The following is a 14,555-nucleotide window of genomic DNA, read 5'->3' on the forward strand; positions in this document are numbered from 1 at the left end:
TCAGCAGGACTGGCAGCATCTGTGGACCGAAATCAGAGTTAACATTTTAGGAGCAGAAAAGCTGATGTTTCAGGCCTATGAAGGGTCTAGGCCTGAAACATAAGCCTTTGTGCTCCTAAGATGCAGCTTGGCCTGCTGTGTTCATCCAGCTCTACACCTTGTTATTTCGGATTCTCCAGCATCTGCAGTTCCTATTATCCTCAGAGTTAACATTTCTGGTCCGGTGACCCTTCCTCAAATCTGATTTGAGCACAGGTAGCTGATGAACAAAGTAGCCACCTGCCTCTGTGAACCACTGTTGTGAAAAGGAGAACCTAGCCCAACCCTGCTCTTGCTAAACTGGCAAATTCTCTCTCCACAGATTGCTACCAGACTTAGTGAGTATCTGCAGCAATTTCTCCATTCTGTCCCATCTCCCAGCATCGCCCCGCCCCCCTGCCAAGAGCACGCATGAGCCTCAAACACGACCCGCCCCACGGGTGACGCCCCACCCACTCCAACGTGACCCGAACGCGACCCCGCCTACCTCAGCCATCGCCCCGCCCCCGGAGGCCTTGGCCCCGCCCCACCTCCCGCGGTTTGTTCTCCAAGGTTTCTCAAGATGGCGGACGCGGGTCAATTCGCGGAAAACGGCGGCTCCGGGGCGGCCACCGACGGTTTCGATGGCGCCTTCTACAACTTCAGCGGCCAAGGAGGGAGCGAGGTTTCATTCGGCGGCGGAGGCGTCGAGGCGAAAGGTGCGGCGGCGGGAGGAGGTGGGGGAGCCGGCGAGGTAGGCGGCCAGGCCATGGGAAGGCTGGGGGACGGGAGCCGGGATCAGCAGCAGGCGGCGACCACGGCCCCTCCACCACCGCCTCCCCCAGTGAAGGAAGTGGAAGGTTCGAAGATTAATGCGAGCAAGAATGAGGAAGACGAGGGGTGAGTGGTTTAGTTGGGGTGGGGACGGAGTAGAGAGAGGTGGGGGGGTTGTTGGTGTGGTGGACGGTGGGTTTTTTAATTGAGCGCCGAGGCCTGAGGCCTGCACTGTTTCTGACCCAGGGTTGACCCTCGGTGGAACCCCCAGGTTCTGATCCTGCACCTTATCCCAGTGCTGAGCCCAGAATAAAGAATTTTTAATTCAATCCCCTCCACTCTCTATTAATCCTCTCCCTTTCTAGAAGCTTGATCATTAAAGGGGACTGTTTTTGTTAAAGCAAAGATGTAGGGCTGCATATGTAGCATAATGACCGAAACCTGTATATACATAGCGCCCGCGCACGCCCACAAAGTTCTTCGTTTTTCTTTGCACCCCCCCAAAAAAAACTGTGATCAAATGAGGGGAATAAGAGACAAAATTAAAGCATAAAGTGCTGGAGAAACTAGCACACCTTGCAGTACCTGGCAGAGAGTGAAAGTCAGTGTTTCGAGACCAAGGACTCTCACTGGACTCGAAACGTTAGCCTGTTTCTTTCTGCACAGATGCTGTCGGTTAATCTGAGTTTCCACCAAAACGTTCTACATTTGTTTCAGCATCTGCAGTATTTTGCTTTCAATGGACAATTCCTTGATTATATTTATTAGGATAACAGGCCTGAAACATCCTTGTTTTCCAAGAATACCTGACAGATAACTTGTCTTCTCCATTGAAAGGAGGCACTTTGACAGTGTAGCCTTGGTGCTATATTCAAGTTTCAGCCTAGATTTTGGATTCAGGTTCTTGACTGGAGTAGGACTTGAACTTAGAATTTGGCTCGGAGGTGAGCCTGATGAGCTGAGGCGCACACAAATCTGTAGACAGTCATGGTTTTTTCTCCTCCATGGATAACAGGCGGTTACCCAGTCATGTAATCCTTGTGACAATATATGAGAGACAATAGTGGAAATGTGTGGTTAAAAACAAAAGGGCAATGTTATCAGATCTGAAATCATTGATCTTTTAAAGGCTGGTAGCTACACTGTACTCTGCAGCAGCTTTCTATTATCGGTATTTTTTATTAGAACCTTGCAGCACAAGCAAGCTGTTGTGCTTGTGCTGGGTCTTGAAAGAGTTGTCCAACTTTTCCTGTTCCTCCACATGCCCATGTAGTTCTGCACATTTTCCATTTCAAGTGTTTATCCAGTTCACTTGTGAAAAATTATCCTGAATCTGTCTCATCTCTTCTTTGTGGCAGTGTGTTCCAGTGTGTCAGCAAAAGTTCTCATCTCCCCTCTGGTTCTTTTGCTGATTATCTTCAATCTGTGTGCTCTGATTACTTCCCTTTCTGCCTGTGAAAGCTGTTCTTCCTCCCACTCATTGAAAGACCCCTATAGAGTTTCTTTATGCTCTCTGCTCTCAGGAACACCATCCCGACGACTTCAGTTGAAGTTTTTCCATTTTTTTCACCATGTTGTGAAATCATCTCTTCTATGTGGAGATAGTGTTTCCTTGAACCATTTTTTTAGGTTACACTATGGATTTGGACCTATCTGCTGTGCTGAAGTGCAGACTAAACTGGTCCATGAGGCAAGCAGTGTGATTAATCTACAGCTGGGCCCTGAGTAAAACAGTATAAAGCTTCTTAACAGCTCTGTTAAATAATCATGCATTGAAATGTTTTCCACCAGAAAAGAAATCAGATTTTGTGGGTTTGAGCTATCCAAGAGCCATGCTGGATGATATATACTTTAAAACTAAATATCACTGCAAGTTTGAGTGGCTACAGCATGTCACTATTCATCCCGTTTTGTCAAGACCTAAACTTCTGCATGTGTTCCTCATCCTATAATTCAGTACACAGTTTGTCAGCTTTTAATGATTTACTGTGAACAGCTTAGTTTTGACAAACTTCATGTTCACTTCAATGCAACATATGCTGAAGTTCACAAATCCAGTTATTTTGGTTTGCTGAGGTTTTGTTTTGCTCAGTTGCTTGCAGAGCTGCTGAAGCAAAATGCTGACTAATCTATTCTTCAGATTTTGGGTCTAGGTGTGGTGTCTAGGGCGCAGTAACTTTCAGAAGCAAATTGCGAAGTCTGTGCTGGGTCATTGCTTGGCACGTTTTTAAAAGGGAGCCTCCAGTTAGATAATTTTGGCTTCACTGGTTTATTCATATTTTTACCTCATTGATTAGATTAGATCCTTATTCCCAAACGGTTAATGATAGCATTTCAAAAAGAACTGCATGTTGTTGAAAATTTACAAGAAGTGCAGATATTGCAAGGCCAGTTTTGATGTCTCTGCAAGCTAGAATGTTAAAATAATGTTCCAGTTTTGAACTTTTGATTTATTCAGACCTGTGTAGCTAGTAAATTCAAGGAACGTTTTCATAATTTTTTTCTTGTTTATAGTTCATGGTCTTTGAGAGTACTAATTATAGTCATGTTGCTTGAATAGCAGAATTAGATTTTCAGTGCAACAACCCTAAACTATCAAATATCTAAAACAAATCTGCATAAACATGAAAAAATATATAATCATGCTGATAGTTTCTGTTTTACAACTTTATTCCAAACAGTTGTATTTACAACCTCTGATTCCACTGATCTGAGTTATTACTTTTTACCATATCAGAAGAATCTATAAAAGCAGCTTGCTCAATCTTCTGATCACCACCTGAAATTTATAACTTTAATTAGCCAAAATAGATTCTGAGGGGAGGGAAGATTTTTGTACAAAGCTCCTTGATTCTTTGGAGATTGACCAAATTCCATTGAATTAATTCCAGTGCAATCGTTATTCAGCCTTGTGTAGAAAATGCTTCCTGACCCTCCCAGCCCACAGAAAAACATTGTATTTTATGGAGTATTTGATTCTTCCACTCTATCTACATGTCTGTATCAACTTCCATTCACTTTTTATCTGAAAGTAAAGATGCAGCGTCAGCTATTTTAGTTGAGTATCTAATCAATGTAATGCTGTGGCAGATTTACAATTGATTTGACATACTTTAGTTTAAATCTGGTCAGGATTTTAAAAATCCTGCCCATCCCCAGTTTGAAATTAGTTTGGTTCTACTAATCTCTCCATTTAGGGAGAACTGAACAAACTGATGCTTTGCAGAGCCACAAAATTAGTGCCCAGTGCCTTGCTCAACTTTTTGGTATACTTTTTTTTGATGGGAGGTTGTCCAGACTGGATCCTTGAGGCCGCATACCTATCCCGCAGCTCCCAGATGCTTGTTTTATGGGTGACCTGTTAGCGTATGCTTATATGCAGCTCACAGTGAACAGCCTGGAAGCCCTTAACTGAGAATCTGGAATCTGATATAGTCTTTGCTGTTTCTGTTCCATCAATAGACACCATTTTAGCGGCCACATCTTCGAAACTGTAGTTATTCTAATAATGTAAACATGGTCCACAAAGCTGCTTGTACTTCACTAAAGTATGCTTTGTCATTTGATCAGCTTTATTGATTACCTACTGAATTTCCACTCAACCACTTTCACAATCACACTGAATTGTTGTTCCTTATCCACCTTCACTAAGAATGATCGTTATATCATACATGTTTAATGCATCGTAGTCCATTGTGAATTATTTAAATTCTAATGTAGTAAAACTCTTAAGAATTAACACATCTGTTTAATTACCAATTACTTAATTACTCTAAATGATGCCAGTTTATGTATTTTTGACGCAATGCCGATGTGAATACAACTTCACCAGGTAGTGAACATATTTTCTGACTTTTATATTTTGACTTATTTTTGTTGATGACCACCTTGACGTGTCCAGTGCATTTATTTTGGATTTATCGTTACCGTTTTCATGTGATTCCAGTGCATTGGGAACTGGGTCACACCAGTTGATTTTATTTTGCTGCTCCTTTATATAGACTTTGTAGGGAAAAGCTGCTGCTTGCTATTTACAGGAAATGTCTGATTTTTGGAAGGCTTTGACAACATGGATGCCCCTTTATTTTCTGTTGAGGGAAGGCAATTTAAGATAAGGTGGGAAAGTTCAAATCCGGAATTGAGAACAATGATGTGTGTTTCAGAGACTGATTGCAGCTGCTGTTCACCTTGTGGTATTTGCTTTCCTAATAGATTGGGAACCAAGTATTCTTTGTTTTTAAAGCATAAAAATCAGTTTACCTTCCCTTTTCAATAAGAAGGGAGGTGATGTTATAGTGGTATTGTTGCCAGAGGCACAGGTAACACCCTGCGGACCTGAATTCAAGTCCCATTGTAGTGGATGGTGGAATTTGAATTTTAAAAGTCTAATGATAACATTGAAGCCACTGATTATTGTTTGTAAAGAAAACACAATCTGCCTCACTTAGATCCTTTGGGAAAGAAATCCACTGAGCCTACATATGACTCCAATCCAGGGACACAATGTGGTTGAGCCTTAAGTGCTCACTGAAATGGTCTAGCAAGTTGGTCAGTTATATTAGAGCACTATAAAATCTCAAGTAAAGGAACGAAATGGGATAGACCAAATGGGATAAACTGGAGCAGAACTAGACATGCTTAAGAATGAGATGTCGGTCAGGTGAAGCTGCAACATGGGGCTACTTGCGGTCCAAACAAGAAATGCAGTATGTGATAGCTGGGATTAGCAATTCCTTAACCAATAGATCTGATCTAACGTCTAGACCTGCCACATCCAGTCATGAATGGTTGTGGGCAATCATCAACCACCGAAGGCATAGGAAGCTCCAGAAGTATCTCCATCCTTGGTGACGGGGAGCCCAGCACATCAGCGCAAAGGATAAAGCAGCAACATTTGCAACAGTTTTCTGCCAGAAGTGCCAAGTGGATTATCAGACCCCAGGATCACAGATGCCATTCTTCAGGCAATGTAGTTCATTTCACATGAAATCAAATGGCTGAGGATCCTGAATAAGGCTATTGGCTTTAATAAGGATCTGACAATAGCACTGAAAACTAGTGCTGCAGAATTTCCACAGTACAGCCAAACTGTTTTATTACAGATACAACACTGATGTGGAAAATTACCCAGGTTTGTCCTATACACACAAAGCAGGGCAGATCCAGCACTGCCAATTGCTGCCCATTGGGGAGGCGATGGCCTACTGGTGTTGCTGGACTGTTAATCCAGAGACCAGATGATGATCTGGGGACTGGGGTTTGATTTCAATAAATATCTAGAATTAAGAGTCTAATGATGATCATTGCCCATTGTTGGAAAAACAGATCTGGTTCACTAATGCCCTTTAAGGAAGGAAACTGTCATCTATGTGACTCCAGACCCATAGCAATGTGGTTGACTTAATCCAGGGCAATTAAGGATGGGTATTAAATGCTGCCTAGCTAGCGACACCCTCATCACGTGAATGAACAAAGAATAAAATCTGCCCTTAGTTGTCAGTAAAGAGATGGAAGGTGTCCTTCAACAATGGTATCAAGCAGCACTTGCTTAATGATAATTTACTCACTGCTCAGTTTGTTCTGCCAGGGATGGGCAAATCCTGACTTCATTACACCCTTGTGAACATTGCGTGAAGAACTGAACTCCCGAGGAGAGGTAGGGGTCACTGTACTTGGTGTTTAGTCTGCACTTGAAAGAATGTGGCGACCAAGAGCCCTAGGAAAACTGGAGCCAGTGGGATCAGGAAAAAGATGCTGCGTTGGTTGGCGCAAAGGAAGATGACTTTGGGTTTTAGTCATTTCTGCTCTAAGTATCTCTGCAGGAGTGCAAGGCATCTTCATCTGCTTCACCCATGGCCTTCCCTGCACTGTAAGGGCGGGTGCTGTCTCTCACTGCATGATGTTTAGCTTCATTCTTGACTCTTTGGACTGATGCAGTCCGTATCCTAATGCGGCGAGATCTGGGTTGCTTATGACTGTAGGCTGGGATCCTAGAGACCTAGCGCTCTGTTCCCTCCATGGCAATTAGCAAAGTTGAATTCAGCCAGTGCTCCCTAACAGTACTGGTGGCTGTACATACACCCCGCCATCTTCTCCAGATCATTTCGGGATGGGCAACAAATACTCAGTGACACCTAGAATGATAAAGTAGGAATTCATGTTTTGGAAAATAATTTGATGTTACTTAAAGTAACTATTGGAAGCAAATCTACCACACTTTCTGGGCTGGTTGGCATTTCAGTTTTGCCAGTTAATGTCTGAAATAGCCTAATAAACCACTGAGTTGTGCAGGAGGATTGATGATAATCACAATCTTGCCAATGTCACATCCAGTTTACTGTGCATTCTGTAAGAGCATTTTTTAACCATTGTAAAATGAATATGCTGCACCTTGGTTTGATCTTGGCTCTTTTCATGAGTGTTTACTCTGTATAGATTATTTCCAACCTAAACGCTGTACAGAATGTTTACTGTATAGCGATAACTTTGTTTTTTAGTTTTAATGCTTGCCACTAAATCTTATGCCGATTTTGCCTATTAGTCGAAGGTGTGGATATTCTGCTAACAGGATGTTTAACATCTTGCGTCTGATGCCTGGTAAATTTCAAATGGCTTTTATTGTAAATTTCAGACCTTGCCATTAAATCTTGTTGCCCTGATTTTAACTTCTGTGCGTAGAAGGTGCCTCCATCAGGCAGTGAAGTGACTTTCTGCTAGAATAGTAGTAATTGCAGGAAGAAAAGGAGGATTCTGGTTCGTACCAGCCAATCACGGCAACCCCTTAAGGTGGGAAATCTACCTTGCTGTGAACATATCTCTTTGACAAAGAAACTAGTTTGAGGACTTGATTTATACTGTCATTTGTGACTACTGTAAGACAACAGAGCTTGCAGCAATCCAACTTGATTCCTACAAAATTGAGTGATGCAGGGCCATTGAAAGCTAGTCTTATTATGGTGCTAAAAGCTGACATCAGTGTTATACCAAGGCGTGATATGGTATTGCAGCAAGAGATCGTGTGCTTGTGTTAATCATATAACCATATAGTATAGAAGAGGCCCTTTGGCCCATCAAGTCCATCCAGCCAAAAGAAAAATACCCTACTCATATACTCATTGCTACTGGTTTCTTGCACCAGGCCTATATTTTTGGATGAACATGAAATATCAGAACATTCAAATACTTTTTAAAGGTTGTAATGTAACTTGCCTTAGGATACCTACCCAGGCAATGCAGCCTAAACCTCCACCATTGGCTTGGTAAAAACAATTTTCCTCAGAGCCCTTCTAAAACTCCTACCTTTCAATTTAAAAGTGCACCCCTTGTCCCTGATCCTTCGACTGAGCTGCTTTCTATTCATCCTATCCAGGCCCCCTCGATGTTTACGCTCCAATCTGGTCTGCCCTCAACCTTCACTGCACCAAAGGAAACAACCTGAGCTCATCCAGTCTCTCTCCATAGCTGAAATATTCCATCCCAGACAACATACTGGTAAATCACCTTTTCACACTTGAATGGCCAAGAGCTTTATGTTGCTGAGATACTGAATTTTTAACTGGTTTCACCATCCGTTACTTGAATTGGCTGGATCACATCATGTGGTTGCACTGCCTTCCCTACATTGTGTCTCAACTGATCCTTATCAAAACCTTTCAGATCCTGTTTTTATCAAATACAATGATTTTGTGTTTAAGACCTTACGTTTAGCTGCATCTGCTGGTGCTCTCCTCTCTGACCACCAGTGCTAAGTGCCTTGTAGCCCACATTGCCTCATCTTTGATCATTAACATTTCTCTCCTGATGCACTTTTTTGAGATCACCTGGTTCTTGAGAACCATTTACCCTTCGAAATACTGATCATCCACTTTCAAATGTGCTCTCTTAGCCACTTCCATCTTATGTTTACAACTGCCCTCTTTACTGTTTTTCATTGCACCAGTTTACATTTCAGCAAACCTCGTGAGCGTACTCCTACGTTTAAGAAGCAACACCCCTCCATTGAGCCCTGTGGAACCCAATGGAAACAGATTTACAAGTCACTGACACACTCTTTATTATCACCCACTGTTCCTTATTCTAAGTGTGCCCTGTATAGCTTTAGCACAACTTCTGTATTCTGTGGCTCCATTCCAATGAAATAAAGATGAGCATTCCATTTACCTTTTCTATTACCCACTCAACTTGAATGCTAGCTTTGTGATTCTTTCACGAGGACTCCAAATCCTCCTCTGCTGTAGCCTTCTGCAATGTCTCTCCCCATTTAAAAAATATTCAGCTTCTATGTTCTGCCTGTGCTCAAAACCCCCATGTTTTCTTGCATTATATTCCATCTGCCAAATTTTTTTGCCCATTCACTTAACAATTCTGCTGGTTGGGGTCAATGAGTCAATAGAATTTGGTGATAAATAAGAATCTTTTCCTGTAAAGCTGAAAATTCTTGATGAAATCTGTTTGGGCAGCTTTGCTGTAGTTCTTGGTTGACAAGAGCACAGAGTATACAACTGCCACTAATAGATCTAATCCGGAGAGACCCTAGGCTGAGAAAACAGTGTGTGAGGCTGGATGAACACAGTGGGCCAAGCAGCATCAGAGGAGCAGGAAAACTTGACGTTTCGGCTCGTGACCCTTGTTCAGAAACCTAGGCTGATTTGCTTTGGGGAAACTGGAAATGAACCAAATTGAAGGCAGGTACTGTTAAGATTGATTTTTGGCAGAATGGGGAGGAGTGCATAGTGTTATTGTTGTAAACTTTACTCTTGAGTCTAAGGTATAAATACTCTAGGAATGATATATTTTCTGCATGTCCTGAGTTCTGTGAAGGATCCACATGATTTGAAGAGAGTTAAAACAAGCCTAGTGTTAGTTTAAATGTTACTAAAGACGGGTAATATGATCATATATTATCTCCTGGACTGAGTATGGAAGAAAATGATTTAAAATTGAAAGTGGAAGATGGGAATAACAAGTAGGGATGGGTAGAGTGACGTTTGTATGTTGGAGAAAAGATGGCTGTAACTGCCACCAGTGATGGATTGGGGAAGGGCAGAGAGAGAGCACGTGGCTGATCGGAATGAGAACAGGGCATGGATCCCTTAGGGGTAGTGTGGTCAAGGAGAGATTTGAATGTGGATTTTGAGGTTGCTAGGCACAAGGTACTGAACCAGTGGCCAATATGGTGGGGTGGGATAGGGTTCTCTCGGCAAGTTAAATTTTATATTGGGTGTAATTTCACATTGGGTGTAATTTCACAGCTTAGCATTTAGCTAAAGAATGAAATTTTAAAAATTACTGTTGCCATTCATTAAAATTACTTAGATTCTTTCACTTTGTTCTGTCTCAGTTTTAATACAGGATTAAGTTTTTGCTTCAAATTTCTGCTAGAGTTGAGTCAGTTTGAAATGTACTCATTGGAATTTAGAATGAGAGGTAACCTTTTTGAAGCAGGATTCATAAGGTGTGTGAAGAAAGTAGATGTGAAAAAGTTGTTTCCCTTTGTGAAAGATTCCATGGCCAGAGTGCACAGTCTCAGAGCAAGGGGTCACCTTAGTAGAGGTGAGGAGAAGTTTCTTCTGAGGGCATTGAATCTGTGAGATTCTTTATTGCAGAGAACTGTCGAGGTTGGTTCATTAAGTATATTCCAGGCTAAGATTGATTTGATTTTCAAACGTTACGGCAATGGAGGACGATGGGGAAAGGACAGGAAAGTGGAGTTGAGAATCGTCAGAGCAGCATGATCTCATTGAATTGTGGACCAGGCTAGAGCTCAGTGGCCCTTTTGTGCTGTGACATCTTGTGGTTTTAAATAAAAGGCTGAATCTTAATTTTAATAGCTGATACTCGTGGATGCTGAAAACTTAAAGTATTCATGCTAAGTAAATGGACTGTGAAAAGCTTCATGACTCTGCAGTCTTTTGTGTAGCAGCCAACTGAGTTGTTAATGGCTGCGTTCTTCAGAGGTACTAATACAGTTCAAGAGCCATTGTCAATTTGGGATTTACAGTTATAATTAACCTTGCTGGCTGTCTGCTAGCTTCAAGATACAGAGTCTCATTTGAAGCAAGTTTTGTGTCAGACCCAAAACCATTAATATACTGTTGACACTGTTTTGTAAAGCTGGACTTGACAAAGATCATTTGTAAGTGGTCCCAGGAGCTTGTGCTGGACATGCTAAAACTGCAAATAAAAGATATGTTTCAGATAAAAATTGACTCCTAATCACTTCAGTAATTTGTGCTGTGGCTTATTGTTGGCCAGTTGGAAAAATCTTCTGTGCACGAGCTTTAACTGTGGAAATAAATTGCGTGTACATGTACTAGAATTGAATCTGGAGATGAACCAAACACTGAACATATCTTAGTGAACTGTGTTAACATATGACCTTTTACTCTTTGGTTGAGTAGGAAGCACAAAGTGAAAGACCAGTTGGACATTAGAAATAACCTCAAGGAAATTTGGAGAAGATATCTCAAAATGCTATTCGTTATGCTAAACTGGAATGTATGTATTATGCCATGTGTTGTCTAGAATTGGCAGAACAGTTTAAGGTTCTACACAGTTCCATGTTAGTTTATGAACCTATGTTCTGAGTATCTCCTCTCCAGATTTGTACATCATTTTGGATGATTATATGTAATGTGCAATTGAACTGATATTGTCTGCATTCTGTGAATGTAACATTCTGTGAAGCTTCCATTAATTTTTTTTTCAGGCCTACTTGGAGTGGTTTTCACTTGTATGCAGGACATAATCAGTAATGTATCTGAAGATACAACTCCCAAGTACTTAAACTATTGGGAAAGTGACTGATGCAAGCTGCTTGAAGTGACAGTGACTCATTTTTATTCCTTGCTGAATGATTAGTCCTGTGGAGATCATATTTGTTGGTAATAAAGCATTGGTAATATTAGCTCGAGATCCAAAACAGATGAAGTACAAAGTGGGTATCCACCTTATATAGCCACGAGTTGAGGTTATGCTGAAATGGCAGTGAAAGAGACTACCAATGTTGGCCATGCTGTCCCAGATCTAAGTTACTATATTTGTACTGGCACTGTCTTTAAAACTGATTTGCCCTTTTTATATTGTCACTGTGCAGGAAGATGTTTGTTGGTGGACTCAGCTGGGAAACAAGCAAGAAAGATTTAAGGGACTACTTTTCTAAATATGGAGAGATTGTAGACTGCGTAATCAAAATGGATCCTGTGACTGGGCGCTCGCGAGGATTTGGGTTTATCCTCTTCAAGGATCCTGAAAGTGTAGACAAGGTAGGATTCTGTGTTCGCTGCCAGTTCTTAACCTGACTCTATCCAGGTTAAATGAGGAATCCTAACTACCACTTGAAGTTACTCAATTGTGATGCTGTAAAAGGTTAAAAGTAGGGTTTTGGTATCCATCTTATTTTCTCTCCCTTTTTTCAGGTCTACTGATGCTAATGTTATTCTTTATCCAGTGGACAGACAAACTGCTCTTGGGTTGCTTCCAAAGCCGCTTGAGCTGTGTGATTGTAATATACTGTTTGTACATCTGATTGGCCATCTTCCTGTTCAAGGAATAAAATTACTTTGATATGATGCATTTTATGCCAGGGCATCCAGATTACTTCAAATTCAAGATGAACCGTAGTGTTTGTTTTTGTAGGAAAATATGGCTGCCATTTTGATTGCTTTTGGTTGGACCCTGTGACAGTGAGGCGCATGATTGGTAATCTGGTTTTGGTGCTGGCTGCGAGAGCCAGCGGTACCGATGTAACTTCTTTTGCTTTGGCTACTTGATCTTCAGTGCCTGCTTAAACGGGTAGTTTGACAGTTGCTTATCTGAAGAATTGACAGCTCTCTAAAATACAGTAGCCCTCAGTGCTTCAATATATTGTTCTAGGTTATGTGCTCAAGTTAGAGTGCAGTGTGAATTCATAACCATTTGACTTCTAAGATGAGACTTCGACAATAGCTGGAATACCAATTGGCAGAGGGGGATTTGAAGAAAACTGACAAATTCGATACGTGGAAACCTTGGGATTCCTCAGATCAAAACCATCAAGCTGTCCCTCATCAGGTGGGGTGAGATGTGCTAATCTTCATGGTCAACATTGAGTTAACTAGTCTGAATATTAAATTGTTTAGGCTACGAGCAAGCATTTCTTAAAAAAAAAAACTTGCCATTCATTAAGCTAACTCAGATTGCCATTTTAAAAAGATTGCATTCATATTTGAGATTCACAGTGGATATGTTGATGTGGAGAAACAGTTATCTATGTCCTTAATTTCCTGTCCCTTTTGGGTTAGTGGTAACATTGAAGAATGAATATACCCCAAAGTAGTAACAGAAATTGCTGTTGTTGAGCTTGCAAATGCAAGTTTTAAAAGTATTGTTTGGGAGTGTTAGGCCTGGGGTATGTGATGGTTGTAACAAAGTCAACTTGTTTTGCACTACGTGCTGTTCACTGACAGTATGGTTTGGGGACCAGATCTCTCAAAGGTTAGTTCTTTTTAAAAAAGCAAGTTCCTTTCACGAATCATGAGGCTTGGATTGAAGTTTTGTGCAGTTATGCTTGGAATTTCTATTGCATCAATGTGTGACAGAATATACTGATAGTCTAATTGACATCATCCAAAACTTGAATTTGACTGCTGTGTTGCGATGTGTAGCTTTGATTTAATCCAGCAGTATTTAAGACCAGATGGTCATGAACATAAAGTTAAACATCAATCTGAAAGTTGCAGAAAGTAATAAATTAGAAATTCGCTTGAATTCATGTCGTCGCTTGTATTCTTGAGACGTGTGGAAGCAGGTTTAAACTTATTCTGCTATTAGATCAGGAGTAATTTGTGTCTCATCTTCAGTGACTGTATTGGTTTTATTTTCATGCTGCAGGATCCTTCTGTTTGGTGAAGATGGTTTTGAATTTCTGCTTCCTGTTGTGGGAAGGGGTGGGGGAAAGCCCCCCCACCCCCCCCCCTAATTTCATTCTTAACCAGCTCAGTTGTGATTTTCAGTTTATGCCCACTTGTCCTGGAAGCCCCCACAAGTTTTCCTGTGTTTATCATATTGAATACCTTTATCATTTTGAACACTTCTATTAAATTTCACCTCAATTAGCTCAGATTCAAAATACAAATTAAAGTGTATAATCTGCCCTCGTACTGTAACCCTTTGAGGTTTGATATCATTCCAGATACTCTAATCTGCACTGTGCCCTTTTCAAGGCCAGTGCTTTTTCCTGCAGTGTTTATCAACCAGCGGTTATTTTTGAAATGCAGTTGTTGTCAATGTTGCCAAGTGCTGTAGCTAGAATGGCTCGGTTGATGACAGCCAGTTGATCTGTTGTCTGTGAGAGAAATGCTAAAATAGCACAGCGGATTTTCACTTCCAGCTGGTGGGGCATTGGTTTAAAAGAAGTGTTGAGTGTGAACAGCACACTGAACTGACGCAATAAGATAAGGTGTTGCAAATTCTAATATTTGTGATTGCATGTGGATTTATGCTCTCATCTCAAGGCCTCAGTTTTTTTAATGTTCCATCATGTAACATGAGCATTTCAGGCTGGTCAGCATTTATTGTATGAGGTAGTTGTCTTTGAGCAGGTAATGGTGAGCTGCCTTGAACTATTGCAGACCTGTTGTAGGTCAACTGTCAATGCTGAAAAGGAGGGAATTCCAGGAATTTGAGCCAGCAACACCAAAGGAACTGTGATATATTTCCAAGCCGGGATAGTGAGTGACTTGGGGAAGTTGCAAGTGGTGGTGTTCCCATGTGTCTGCTGCCCT

At 41.3% G+C, this 14,555-nt stretch overlaps 1 protein-coding gene across 5 annotated transcripts in view; it reads left to right on the forward strand.

Moving 5' to 3' along the window:
• The first annotated feature begins 554 nt into the window (after window positions 1–554).
• Window positions 555–14,555, forward strand: part of LOC125467529 (heterogeneous nuclear ribonucleoprotein D-like) — a 29,944-nt gene continuing 15,943 nt past the window's right edge. For 3 of the 5 annotated variants that reach the window (XR_007250654.2, XM_048563527.2, XM_048563525.2), the window contains exons 1-2: window positions 556–918; window positions 11,888–12,056. Coding sequence is in view for 4 of the 5 variants with exons in the window: in XM_048563527.2 (XP_048419484.1) it covers window positions 602–918; window positions 11,888–12,056 (486 nt within the window). In the remaining variant the exon portion in view is untranslated. Of the gene's footprint in view, window positions 919–11,887; window positions 12,057–14,555 lie in introns of all 5 variants that reach the window. The other 2 variants (XM_048563526.2, XM_048563524.2) reach the window with 2 other exon arrangements.

The sequence above is a fragment of the Stegostoma tigrinum genome, chromosome 37 (assembly GCF_030684315.1).
Source record: "Stegostoma tigrinum isolate sSteTig4 chromosome 37, sSteTig4.hap1, whole genome shotgun sequence".
NCBI classification, from domain to species: domain Eukaryota; kingdom Metazoa; phylum Chordata; class Chondrichthyes; order Orectolobiformes; family Stegostomatidae; genus Stegostoma; species Stegostoma tigrinum.